Genomic DNA, 12,055 nt, shown 5'->3' with positions numbered 1-12,055 from the left:
GGCGACTTAAATAAACACGCACTTAATGATGCAAAACGCTAACAGGGAGCACCGGCACCAGCGAGGCCCCGACGGGGCGGGCGGCGGGGCCAGGAGCTCCCTCCCGGCCGGGTGCCCGGATCCCTCGGGGCCACCGCGGGCTAAACGGGTCCCCTGTCCCCGTCCTTGCTCCCTCGCAAAGCCACCGCCTTCCCCACGGCCCCGAACCTCCGCTGCAGCCCGTGGGGAGGGGGTGAGTGTCGGCAGAGTGGCACGGGCTGGCCCCTGCAAAGAAAAGCGCGGCCTGGGTGTTCTGCCATCAGCGTAGTTTAATTTAGACTGTTTAGGTACAATAGAAAATAAACCCGAAAGCACATGCGATTTTTGGTAACAAATACTCGAGACAGGCAGCGTCATCCGCGGGCTCTCTGCAAGCCGGAGGAGAGAGGCGGCGAGCGGGCACGGACGGGAGAAGGTAACGGGGAACAGGAGGGGCAGTTTGGGAGGAAATGGCCGCCGACTTTTATTATTAATATTATTATCCTAATTTTTAGCCACATCGATGCTTTTCACCACCGAAGAGGAGAAAGGTGGGGGACGCGGGTCCACGGGAGCCCACTCAGTATCTGCCTCGCACGGCCGCGGTCAGACACAGGCACTTGGTAAAACTCTAATACTGCAGCTTTGGAAATTTTTTTTCACTCTTTTTTTCTATCTTTTTTCTTTTTTCTTTTTTTTTTTCCTATTTTTTTTTAATTTAAACTACATCGAAATCTTTTTGATAAGGCTAAATATGAAAAATGTAAACGTAACCTCCCCTCCCTCCTCCCACTCCGACACAGGGCTCAGTCCAGCGGTTCTCTCCCTCTGTCCCCGTCCCAGCTCCTCGGGGACAGGGCCAGGCAGCAGCAGGGATGCGCTGGCCGGCCCTGCCCCACCGCGCCCGCGGCGCTGGGATTTGTTTGGGTGGAATCAGATCCAGCAGGGGTTGGGGTTTTTCTTTTCATTTTTTTCCCTTCCCCTCCCCCCCCCTTTTTTTTTTTTTTATTTTTGTAATTCCCTTTGGGACCAACTCGTTTGAACTCGAAGGGCTGCTGAGGGTTATTGCCGCTCTCTGAGTTTGGCTACGTGAAAAAGAAAAAAAAAACAAAACAAAACATCGTGGTGATAGTGGGAGACGCCGAGGGGGAACTGCAGCAAGAGCCGACGTGGGGTTGTGTGAAAAGAGCCGAGAGTCCCGTTAAGAATCAGCGGGTGAGCTGTAAAACTGGGTGCTGTCCTCTATGTACAACCCAGAGCCTCTGTCCCCGAGCAGAACCTCCTCTCCCGATCCTCCGGCGGTCCGCCGAGGGCCTTTAGGATCCCAGATCCACCAGGCTGGATGTGAGGGGTCCCAACAGCGAGTCCTGGAGCTGGTGGCCTTGGAGGCCGTGAGGGGTCTGGGATGCGGCTAAGCCGCTCAGGGAATAGCCGGAGCTCCTGGCGTGGCTGAGGTTCCCCTGCAAGAGCAGGACCGAGTTCTGATCCGGGCTTTGGGGAGGAGAAAACTCTTCCTCGGAGCTGGACATGAGGGGTTTGCTCCCATCCAGAGGCGAGAGTTGGTTCGGTTTGTTGGTGGCCGCGTTGTTGTTTTCCGTGTTCTCTCTGCGAAAAGGCAAAAAAAAAAAAAAAAAAAAAGAAAAAAGAAAAAAAAGAGAAAAAAAAATCCCACAACGGGGATGTTAGGGCGGGCATGAGGCGCCGGGGATCGTCATTGTGCTAATGCCCACCGTAAATCCTTCGCGTTTAGTTCCAGCGTGGAGCAGACGCTTCTCAAGGGGGAAAAAGTAACCCTAATAATTTCATAACGGATCGTCCCTATTTCTTTTACCCCTCCTACAAATAAGTACACTGAGCAGCCCGATAATTTAGGTGAGGAGGGAAAATTGGCGGAAGGGATTTTTTTTTTTTTTTTTGAGGGGAGGTTTTTCTTTCTTTTTAATTAAAAATGAAAGTGCGGCCCGGGGACGAGCTGGGTGCGGGGTTTTCTCCAGGAGGCTCGGTGGCTGAAGGAGATGCCCTCCGTGGCTCTCTGCCTCGCCGGGCCGAGCGGCCGCCGCGCACCGAGGCCACCGCGTCGCCTGCCGGGGTGGCCTCGGTACGGGGCGGCGGCCCGGCCCGGCCAGCGCGTCCTCATCCCGGTCTCCCTCTGCTTCCCCCCACCTCTCCATCCCGGAGTTGCATCTCACTCCTCCGAGCTTCAGAGCTACCCTGCTCGACTCCCGGCAACACACGGCCCGGCATCCCGACCGCTTCCCGGAGGCTCCGGGTCCGCATCGCTCCCGGTTTACTCGGGAAGGCAGACAGCAAACAAAGGCGGCGGAGCGGCCTGGAAGAGGACGATGGGGGCTCGCTGTTCCCCCAGGGCAGGTGAGGTCGAGTGGATCTCGGGTGAAAAACCGATTTGGGTTTCCACGGAAGGGGAAAACTCAACGCGGTTTACGAAAAAAAAAAAAAAAAAAAAAAAAAAAAAAAAAAAAAAGAGGGATTTGAAGGGAGCTGTGTGTTTTCGTCGCTCCTATCCCATCCGGCTCCGGGTACTCCGGAGCAGCTCCCGGGGTTCCCAAACGCCCCCCGGCACCGTGGAGCAGGGAGAAAAGCGGGGAGCGGAGGGGTGGCACGTACCTTTCCTTCGCCTCCGCCGCTCGGTCCCGTTGCCTCCTGTTCTTGAACCAGTTGCTGACCTGGGTGGTGGTGAGACCGGTGGCTTCCGCCAGCTCCCGCTTCTCCCGGGGGGACGGGTAGGGGTTGTGGGCGTACCATTCCCGCAGCACGCCCCGGGATTTCTCCTTGAAGCAGTAGCTGGTTTCCTCGCCGTCCCAGATGGTGCGGGGCAAAGGGAATTTTCGGCGGACGCGGTATTTGCCGACGGCGCCCAAGGGTCTGCCCCGCAGCTTCTCGGCTTCCACGTAGTGCGCCTTCAGCCAGAGTTGCTGCAGCTTGGGGTGGTTGTGGGGGGAGAACTGGTGGCTCTCCAGGATCTTGTAGAGCTCGCGGAAGTTGCCGCGGTGGAAGGCCACCACCGCCTTGGCCTTGAGGACGCTCTCGTTCTTGTGCAGGTGGTCGCAGGCCGGCAGCGACCAGAGGAACCGGCCCAGCCTCTCCAGGTTCCCCCCTTGCTGCAGCACCTCGCAGACGCAGGCGACCTGCTCCTGCGTGAAGCCAAACGACGGCAGCATCGACATGGCCGAGCGCGGCGGCGGCCGCAGGAGGACGAGGAGAAGGAGGACGAGGAAGCGACGGGCACCCCGCCGGAACGCGGCGGCGGAGGGGCGCGGGGTAGGCGCCCGCCGGGCCCGGGCCCGGTGCCGATTCCGATCCCGGTCCCGCTGCCGACCCCAGAGCGGGGAGGCGCCGCGGCGGCCGAGGGCGGCGTGTGTCGGGCGAGCGGGGATGCTCGTCGCCGCGCCGGGGGGAACTTTGTCCCCGCTCCGCCGCCGCCGCGCTTAAAGCGCCCGAGCCCCCGCGCCGCGCTGATTGGGCACCCCCGGCCCGGCCCGGCCCAGCCCGGACAGCCCAGCCCAGCCCAGCCCGGCCCGGCGGGCAGAGCCTCGGCACGGGCGGGCGGGGCCTGGCGGCGGGGACACGGCCCCGGACACGGCCCCGGCCGCGGCTGCGCGTCCCGCCGCCGCCTCTGCGCGGGTGCGGCCCCGGCGGCCGCGGGGGGAGCCCCGCCGCCCGCGCCCCCGGGCGCATCTCCGGGGAAGCCGCTGCCGGCCGGGCTCTTGTCTTGCTTGCTTGCTTTCTTCCTCCCGACTTTTTTTCCGCCCCAAAACTCCTGCCTCCACGCCAGCCCGCTGCCAAGGCAGCCCGTGTTTAGTTACCTTAGAGCTGGGGGTGGATAAATAACGCTTTAGTGAAGAGCTGGATAACGCGCGGGGCCCGTGCGCCCCTTCCTGCCCCGGTGGCCGCGGGGGGGACCGGCGGGCCGGGGCAGCCCCGTGCAGACCGCGGGCAGCGGCGCTGCACCCACCGGCGGCGCTTTAGTTAGCCTAATCCTCATTTGCACACCCCCGCTCGAAAGCAATTATTTTAAAAATTAGAAAACAATTAGGCTCCCTAAGCAAAGATAATCTATTGTCAGCAGGGAGGTGAGGACAATGCGGTGAGATAAGGGCAGGGCGCGGGGGGCCGGGGGTGTCTTTATGGCTGTATTTATCTTTGATTAGATAAGTCGAAGCCCGTATTTTAAGCACGCTCCAGAACGCTTTGGATTCAGGAATTACTTCGTTCCGCGGGTGCTAAGAGCCATCGCGGGGCTCTTTAAAACCTGTTTGTCCTCACTAAGACGGTCGGATTTATTTGACCTACCAAGTCGGATTTATTCGAGCTCTCTGCTCCAAGGGAAGCGGAGCCCGCTCCCGGCCGCGGGGCTCGGAGCTCGCTCCCGCTGCCCGCTCCCTGTTCCCTGCCCGCGCCACGACGTGGGAAAGGCCGATGTTTTCCTAAATTCGGATTGTTGTTTTTCCCACGTACTTCGCGTCTCGGGGCTGTTTAAATTAAGCCCCTGCCACCCAGTCTGTACAGCGACTGTACTATGTCCGCTGGAGTCAGGGCGCTTCCATATCCCATGACCATGTGTCTGGTAATTTTCCCTTGCCATTTTATTTTAGTACTTATGATGTTGCAGATGAAGTCTTAAAGAGCTGCAATGTCCTCCCAGAAGGAATGTCTACTTGGAACAGATCCTTATTGACAAGGCAGCTGTGTGGGGACCGGAACGAAGCCTTAAACCCGGCTCTAAAATCAACTAATACCCTAAAGTCTGGAGCAAGTGCGCAGAATTATAAGGCATGGGCTCGCCCGCGGCCGCGTCCTGGAGGAGCAGCGCCCTGTACAGCCTGGGGGTGGGTTCCCCCATCCCTCAGTTCTATTGTTTTTCATTTTAAATTTTTATTTTCTTCTTTCTAACGAGGGACTCAGCTCGGGAATAGCGCGGACCTGAGGGTTTGTAACTTCTGGATGAGGAGGAGAGAAACGCAACGCGGGACTGGGGAAGCCCCTGGGCATTGTAACGAGAGCGGGCTTCTCTTGCCCTCACAGTTCTCTTTTTTTGTTGTTGTTCTCCTTTTCTTTTTTTTCTTTCTTTCTTTTTTTTTTTTTTTTTTTTCCTCCAGTAAAAGGCCGACCAAAACAAACACCGCTCTTGCTGGGAATAAGCAAATTATCCCGATGCGGCCGGCGGAAGAGCTGACAGACACGGGCGAGGGCTGAGCGGAGGCTTCCTCCTGCTTCTGGAGCGGGACCTTATTCTTCCGTCTCATCAAAATTCACATAAGGAGGGGACAGACCCGCCGGGATCTACCTGGGAGTTGCTGCAGGCGAGGACCGCTGAGCATCAATCTTCGTTAAGGCTCCGGGGCTGGTTTTCCTAAAAATTGGGAACCTTTCATTTTGAACCGCGGAAAGAGGCAAATGTATTTCCAGAACACCCCATCCCATTTAGCCCTTGAAAAAAAATGATCACAAAAACAGCAACAACAACAAAAAAGAGAGTTTCGGGCCGCTCAAAAAAATAAAAATATAAACAGGGCAGACGCAAATAAGCAAAAAGCCACCCAGCAACACAACGGCGCGGAGCTGCCGCCGGCCCCTCTCGGTCCTTCCTTTGGCGGCGGAGCAGGAGCAGCCCGGCAGCATCACCCCGGCAGCATCAGCCCGCTCCCCGCCCGGCCCGGCCGGGGCTGCCCCCGCCGCCGGGGCCTGGCACCTCCGCGCCCGCGGAGAGGTGGCGGCCGAACGAGGGGAGCCTCCTCTGCTCGCCTCCATTGCTCGGGCACCCATCGGCTCTGTTTGTGCGGGAAATTCATTTATTCCCTTATTTATTCGATGTATTTGTACAACGCAGGGCGGGGATGAAGATGGAGCCCACGCAACGCGCTGCGGGTTTTTCCTCGATTTCGTCAGAAAATCAAAACAAAGCAGAAAAACATTAAACCAAATACATTCCCCATCTCCTTCCGAGCTTAGAAATAAAGCTTTTCCCCAATCAAAAGTAAAATTTAATTTTTTTTTTCTTTCAGTGTGAGAGTCTGAAGGAAACAAATAGCGCAACAAAATAAAACCAGCAGCGGGTTTTGGGGAGCCGCTTCTCGCCGGGATGAGAACCGGGGCTGGAGGCTGGGAGCCGGCGAGGCAGAAACACAACGCTGCCGCTCGCCGAACATTTCGAAGGCGAAACCCAAAACCGACCCATTAAGTCAATGAGGTTTGTGTTGTGGAGGCTCCTTTCCCATCCACTTGCTGTTCTGAAAAATAGATCGCATTTCGTTATCTCCAGTGAGGATCTGCAACGTGATACCGGATCCGCGCCGCCTTCCCTGCCGAATGCGAGGCGCAGGGAGACAGCCAGCTTCCCGGCTTGTTCCCCAACAATAAAGGATTTGTATTTTCTTTCCCCCCCTCTCTCCCCCCATCCTTTATTATTCTATTTTCTAATGAGGAAGAACAAACCCCTCTCCATATGCACCGCTCTTCTCTCTTTGCAGGAGCCTCTGGCCCGGCTCGCCTGCAAACCGGTGCGACCTTTAATTACTTGTTAGTAAATTGCCCTCCCGACACCTGTAAAAACAAAGCCGGTGTCCGCGAGGCGGGGGCCGCGTCCCTGCCCGGACCCCGCGCCCCGGGGGTGCCCGGCCAGGGGGTCCCCCCGCACCCAGAGGGGTCAGGCCGGGCCGGGGCTGCCGCAGGAGGGCCGGGCCGGGCCGGGATGCTGGGGCAGGATAAGGATGAGGATAAGGCCTTCCCGATGTGGCCGATCCCCAGGGCACAAAGGGCTCTTTCTTCGCTCACTTACCGGGACATTTTTCAAAGGATTAGAGGTGATCACGCGTTGTTTGGGTTTTTTTTTTTTTCCTTCTCCTCCGAGGGCCGATACGTCTTTCTGTCCCTGTCCCTCCACCTCCACCCTTATTTCCTTCTGCTTTTGCCATGGGACCCCCAGATCCCGTCCCCCCCTTTCCTCTTCGCTAATGTACCTCCTGCATGCTGATTCTTTTAAGCTACGAAGAATTTCCTTTTGGGAGGTGAAACCCTCCAGCTCCTCCTGTTCAGAGGAAAGTGCTAGTGATGGTAATACGGGGTGACACTAAATAAACAGTTAAAGCAGGGCTGGAAAGATGGAGTTAATTATCCAGTGAGCTACATTTAAACCGAGACCAGGAGGGGCTGATTTGTTTTGGCGCAGGGAACTGAGAAGGAGACGAGCCACCGAGGTCTCCGTGCTCCTCTTCGGTGGCTCTTCAAACTGTCCTTGCTGTCGCCAGCCCGGGGACCGGCATCTTTTGGCCCGGGTGGGGGAGCCCCCGGTTGGGACCCCCGAGCCGTGGCTCGCCCGGCCCCATGGCCGCAGCGCTGGAAGTTTCTGTGCGAGCCGTGCATGGGGGCAGGCGATTTCAGTGGGTCCAGAGGTGATTTTTTCCGTGTTTGTTTGCTTTTTTCCCCCTCAGATGTTAGGTAAATTCTCGTCCGTGCGGCTCGCCGGAGCCTGTGTTCTCAGGTAAGTCTGCATCGGAGTAGCAGCCCCGCGATGTGCTTTTGTTTTTTAAATTTTCCCTCCTGCTTCTTCCCTCTTTTCCTCCTTTTTTTCCTCTCTCTCTCTTACTCTCTCTTTCTTTTTTTTTTTTTTTTTTCTTTCTCCCTCTGAGAAGTCTGATATTAATAATCCCCGTATGCCCCGCTTTCCGGGTCATTACGGTACTGCTGGTCTCTAATCAATCCTAATGCGATGGCAATTGGAGTCTCTGATGAATGCATCTCAGGTTTCTTGTAATGGCTCTACCACATTTTCCTGGACCTCCTTCTTTAACCTGAGATGCCAGGGGGACGTCTCCGTTCTCAGCTGCTGATTACTTCAAGATGTTTGGGCTGGTGTGGGGAGAGAGGGAGCGAGCGAGGCAGCCTGCCCCTGAATAATCTGGAACTGAATTGGATGAGCCATTTCCTAAATCAAAGGACAACGGCGGGGTTTAACTCCTTTTCTGCACGGAAGCCTGCCGGCTCTCCTTGCAGCCGGCACGGGCTGTGCTGCCTCTCCCCCCGCGTGTTGGTGTCCCGGACACGGCCCTCGGGTATCCGGGCTGCGGCAGCTCCCCCCATTACTTCCAGCCCCCCCATACAAAGGGGGAGACCCCCACCCCTCCATCAGCTGCTCACACCGCCCCAAAGCCGCTCAGGGCGGCCGGGGGGGTCTGCAGCCCCACCACGGGGGTGCGATCCCCACGCCCAGGGGAGAAAAAGGGTGCTGGGATCCCCCCGCGGGCGCGCAGGGACGCGCGCTATCAGCGCTGCTTTTCCGCGACATAGTTTTCCTGCTTTTTTTCCCAGGGTAATAGCATTCGCCGTAACACGAGGCGATGTTAGTGGAAACTTGCGCCTCTTTCTTAATTTTTATAATTTTTTTAAAAAAAATAAGATACCGCAGCAGGAATTTGGCCGCGGCCAAACCAGGCGCGGGGCTGCCGCGGGTTCGAGAGCTGCTTCCCCGCAGCCGCCAGGATATTTCCTCGGGATGCGGCTCCTCCGTGGGAGAAAAAACACGCCCCAGCTGCCCCTCTGCAGCCACTCCTCGGCCGGCAGCGGGATATATCCCAGAGCGACCCAGCACGCGTGGGCAGCTTAGTCTGCGCCCCTGTGAGCGGAGGCTGTGCTGAGAGCGAGGGGCAGAATAACATTTGAAACGAATAATTGAATCTCTCAGCGCCGGATGAGATGTAAAAATGAAACTCCGGCAGAAGAGCAGCGAGGGGTGAACGCAGCCCCTTCCCCGCGGGGTCCGGCCCTGCGTGGGGAGGCAGCGGCACGGTCTCGGGTGGGGTGTTTGTACTGAGGGCGTGGGTGGGTCCCCGCTGCACCTCCGCGGTGCCGCATCTGCCAGGAATGAGTCACCCGCCGAACCGAAACAAACCACGGGCGCCTTCTCCGCGCCCTGCGCTCGGGGAGGCGGCTCCAGCCCGGCCGATTCCCGCGGGGTACCGGGGCTGAACTGGGCGTGCGGGGCACCGCAGCCCGCACCCGCGCCGGGACACCCACCCGCGTGTCGCCCCACGCACGCCGCGTGTGCGCTCCCACCTGTGCCCCTCCGTGTGCCCGCACCCCAAAATCCGCCCGCGGGCACGCCCCACCCGTGTGTGCGACATCTCCCTTCCCCCGAATGCCCACTCCTCGAGAGGCACAGACACCCTGCCCGCACTCCCGTGGGCACACACCGCTCACCTGTGGGCGGACCCCCGAGGGTGCTCACACCGAGCCGTGTGAACGCTCCCGCACCCACCCGGGTTCCGCATCCCACCCACGCGGGCACCCCACGCCCGCACCTGTGACACGCACCCGCACTCCCATGGCCCGTCCCCACACGTCTGGGGCAGGGAGCTCGGGGCTGGCGTGTGGGTGGGTCCCGTCTGTCCCTGCCTTAGGTGATGGCAAGGACGGGGGCGCTGGACACCGGGGAAACTGCACAAAACCACTCCAAATCCTCTTATTTAAAAAGGACAGCAACAACAACAATAAAAAAGGCAGCAAGGATGATGGTTGATTTATTTTTTTTTTCCTGCAATACGTTATTGTAATGATTTTTGTTCAAAATGTTCGGGGAAAAAATGAATTTTTTGATTTTTTGGGTCCTCCCCTGGATCGAGGCAGGCACTTTGAGGGTTCTCCTCCCTCTGTGCCATCCCCCAGCACAAATCCTTCTCCCCACCTGGCCAAGGCATGACCCATACCGGGAGGAAGCTGCTGCCCGGGGGCTGCGAGGGTGGCAGCTGGATTGGGGACAGGATTTACATCCCAGGCTCTGTTTGCCTGTGTGCTTTGCATTCGGGTACTGAACCAATATTTCCGCTGCTGGGGGACTGTGGCGCTTTCAGCTGGGCCAAGGGAAGAGGCACCATCACCCTGTTGGATGGGTGTGTGTCCCTGTGGTGGCTCAGTGGGCATCCACGTGTGGGAATATGGGGCAGTGGGGTCCTGCCTTCAGCCATCCACTGCTGGGGGCCCCATCCCGCACCCACCGTCCCGGTGGGTTTCCAAGCTGGCTGCGAGGAGGGGACCTTTCACCTCTCATTAGTGATGCCATCAGTGGCTTGGCAGAGCAGAGCTGAGGTCATGTTACATATGGCACACAGTCTGCTCAGCGCCGGCAACGCCAGCTTTGAAATTTTAGAGAGGGGAAAGGTCACCTTGCGTAAGCCGAGGTCTGGGGGTCCTCCGGTCTGTCTGCGCCCTGGGTGGGTCTCCATATGCCTCTGTCGTCGCCAGCCTCGCTCTGTCTGGCCCTGAGAGATGCTCAGCCTGTCTTCTCTTCCATCTCCTGAAATTGCAGGGAATACTTTCACACTGCCTTTCCTTTTCCCTCACAGAAAGGCTCTCCCAGAGCTGTTTTTTTTCTCCTTTCTCTTCCCGGCACAAACCTGTCTCTCTAACAACTGATTATTATTTTTCAAACAAGTTATAAAGCAGCTTTCCAGGAGAAAATGAGTCGTCTGTGTTTATCAGCAGATCTGCCCAGACGGATAAGTTTACTCTTCTCAGACCTGGGTGTATAATTTCATAGACCTTCAAAAGTGTCGTGCTTCCATGGTGATTAAAACCCGCTCCTGAATCTTGCTGGGGCATTTCAGGTTTCATGCCACTGGATCTTAGAAAATCACATCTGTACAGCCATATATATATCTTTCATCTGAACGGCGAAAAACAAAACAAAACAAAACAAACAACCGATTTATTTTGTATTTGGAAAAATACGACAAATTGCAATAAATTAATTCCTGGTGTAACTCACTACTTCGAATTTCAGCAGGATCCTGTTGGAACTTCATCTGGAATGATTCTGGAGGTGGTGACTGCAGGGAAGAAGTTACCGGTTTCTCACGTATCACAAGTGACAGGTAAGTTCATGCCCCTTCTCAGCCCCGCTGCAGAATCTTATTTTGCACTTTATTTTTTTTTAAATACGTGGGGCATGATCCTTAAGCTCTTCAAGTAACTTGGCCGGGATCTCTGGCATGCAGCTGTTGCAGGGAGATCTTCAAAAGGACATTTGCTTCTTCACAGGTCATAACTAAAAAGGCTCTAAATGAAATAGATGCTTATCTTGAGAATCCGGGAGAAGCTGGAGCTGAACCAACATGCAGTGGATTCGGGATACACCTTTCTGTCTGCTCCAGTGAGGCATCCAAACAGCCAAATTAAAGGGAGCTCGATCTGATTTCCTACAAATAGGGCTACTTGTGTGGATTTTAATTTTCAAGCAGGAATATTCTGCCTTTCAAAGAGCGAATTTGGGAGCGGAGGTATGAGAAGGCTCGTTTTCAGAAGTGGATTTGCTGCAATCTGTTTATGGTTTTTGTCATAAATGATGTTTTCCTAGCATGGGGCTAAACTGTGCCCTTGGTTAGTGAATGCAAATCTGCTGATTTAAATGGAGTTCATTGCAAGTGGGTACAGGGCTCAGCCATCATTTTCCTCTGCTGTCTAATCGCTGTAGTCTGAAGAAAAGCAACATATGTATAACGGTAGCTGAGATGCGGGAGGGGTGGAAGCTTTCTACCAATGAGAACCATATTAAATAATTAATTCCCAATTGCCTTTCTACATTAGTGCTTTCGGCTATAAAAGCTGGTCAGCTTTGTAAGGCCCCAGGCAATGAAACATTTGGTGCATTGTCAGTCCAAAAGTGGAGGTAATAGATATCCAGCCTGGCTGGAAAAGTGCTACTCTCCATCCTGCCATTCACATATTCCAGCTGCACAGCCTCATTCCTCATCCCTTCCTTTGCCTTACTGAAGTTTGACAGGACATCATCTCTTCCGAGCCAAAAGCATATTTATTTTATCCAAAAAGAGAGGAACTTGAAGTCTGAGTCTAAAAATGGAGTGTATGAAGCTGGTGTCTCTTATCAGCAGACAAATCTGACAGGTTAATAAGGAAAAGACTGAATTTCCCCCTCCTTTCCCATTTGCCCCCCTTGCCCCATCTGCTGGTCCCCCAAGCCCAGCCTGTCACCTCAGGTCACGATGGGATCTTTTGGGCTCCCGAGTCA

At 56.1% G+C, this 12,055-nt stretch overlaps 1 protein-coding gene and 2 long non-coding RNA genes across 3 annotated transcripts; 1 reads left to right on the top strand and 2 right to left on the bottom strand.

Moving 5' to 3' along the window:
* Positions 1–283: 283 nt before the first annotated feature.
* On the bottom strand, positions 284–3,490 carry SIX1 (SIX homeobox 1). The gene is made up of 2 exons (XM_066189017.1): positions 2,644–3,490; positions 284–1,623 (listed from the first exon to the last, which is right to left on the bottom strand). Exons 1-2 carry the CDS (start codon positions 3,201–3,203, stop codon positions 1,335–1,337), a joined length of 849 nt encoding a protein of 282 aa, XP_066045114.1. The 5' UTR covers positions 3,204–3,490; the 3' UTR covers positions 284–1,334.
* A 2,003-nt stretch (positions 3,491–5,493) lies between these two features.
* LOC136292806 (uncharacterized) lies at positions 5,494–6,539 on the bottom strand. The gene is made up of 2 exons (XR_010721967.1): positions 6,472–6,539; positions 5,494–6,266 (listed from the first exon to the last, which is right to left on the bottom strand). It is a non-coding gene; the product is annotated as an uncharacterized lncRNA (long non-coding RNA).
* Positions 6,540–6,793: 254 nt separating this feature from the next.
* On the top strand, positions 6,794–10,900 carry LOC136292807 (uncharacterized). The gene is made up of 3 exons (XR_010721968.1): positions 6,794–6,839; positions 7,467–7,516; positions 10,814–10,900. It is a non-coding gene; the product is annotated as an uncharacterized lncRNA (long non-coding RNA).
* Positions 10,901–12,055: the final 1,155 nt, after the last annotated feature.

Source organism: Chamaea fasciata, unplaced genomic scaffold (genome assembly GCF_029207755.1).
Source record: "Chamaea fasciata isolate MVZ Bird 193981 ecotype frontalis unplaced genomic scaffold, bChaFas1.0.hap1 SCAF_7, whole genome shotgun sequence".
NCBI classification, from domain to species: domain Eukaryota; kingdom Metazoa; phylum Chordata; class Aves; order Passeriformes; family Sylviidae; genus Chamaea; species Chamaea fasciata.
Note: the sequence above shows the minus strand (reverse complement) of the source record. Positions and strands in the feature narration are given on the sequence as shown.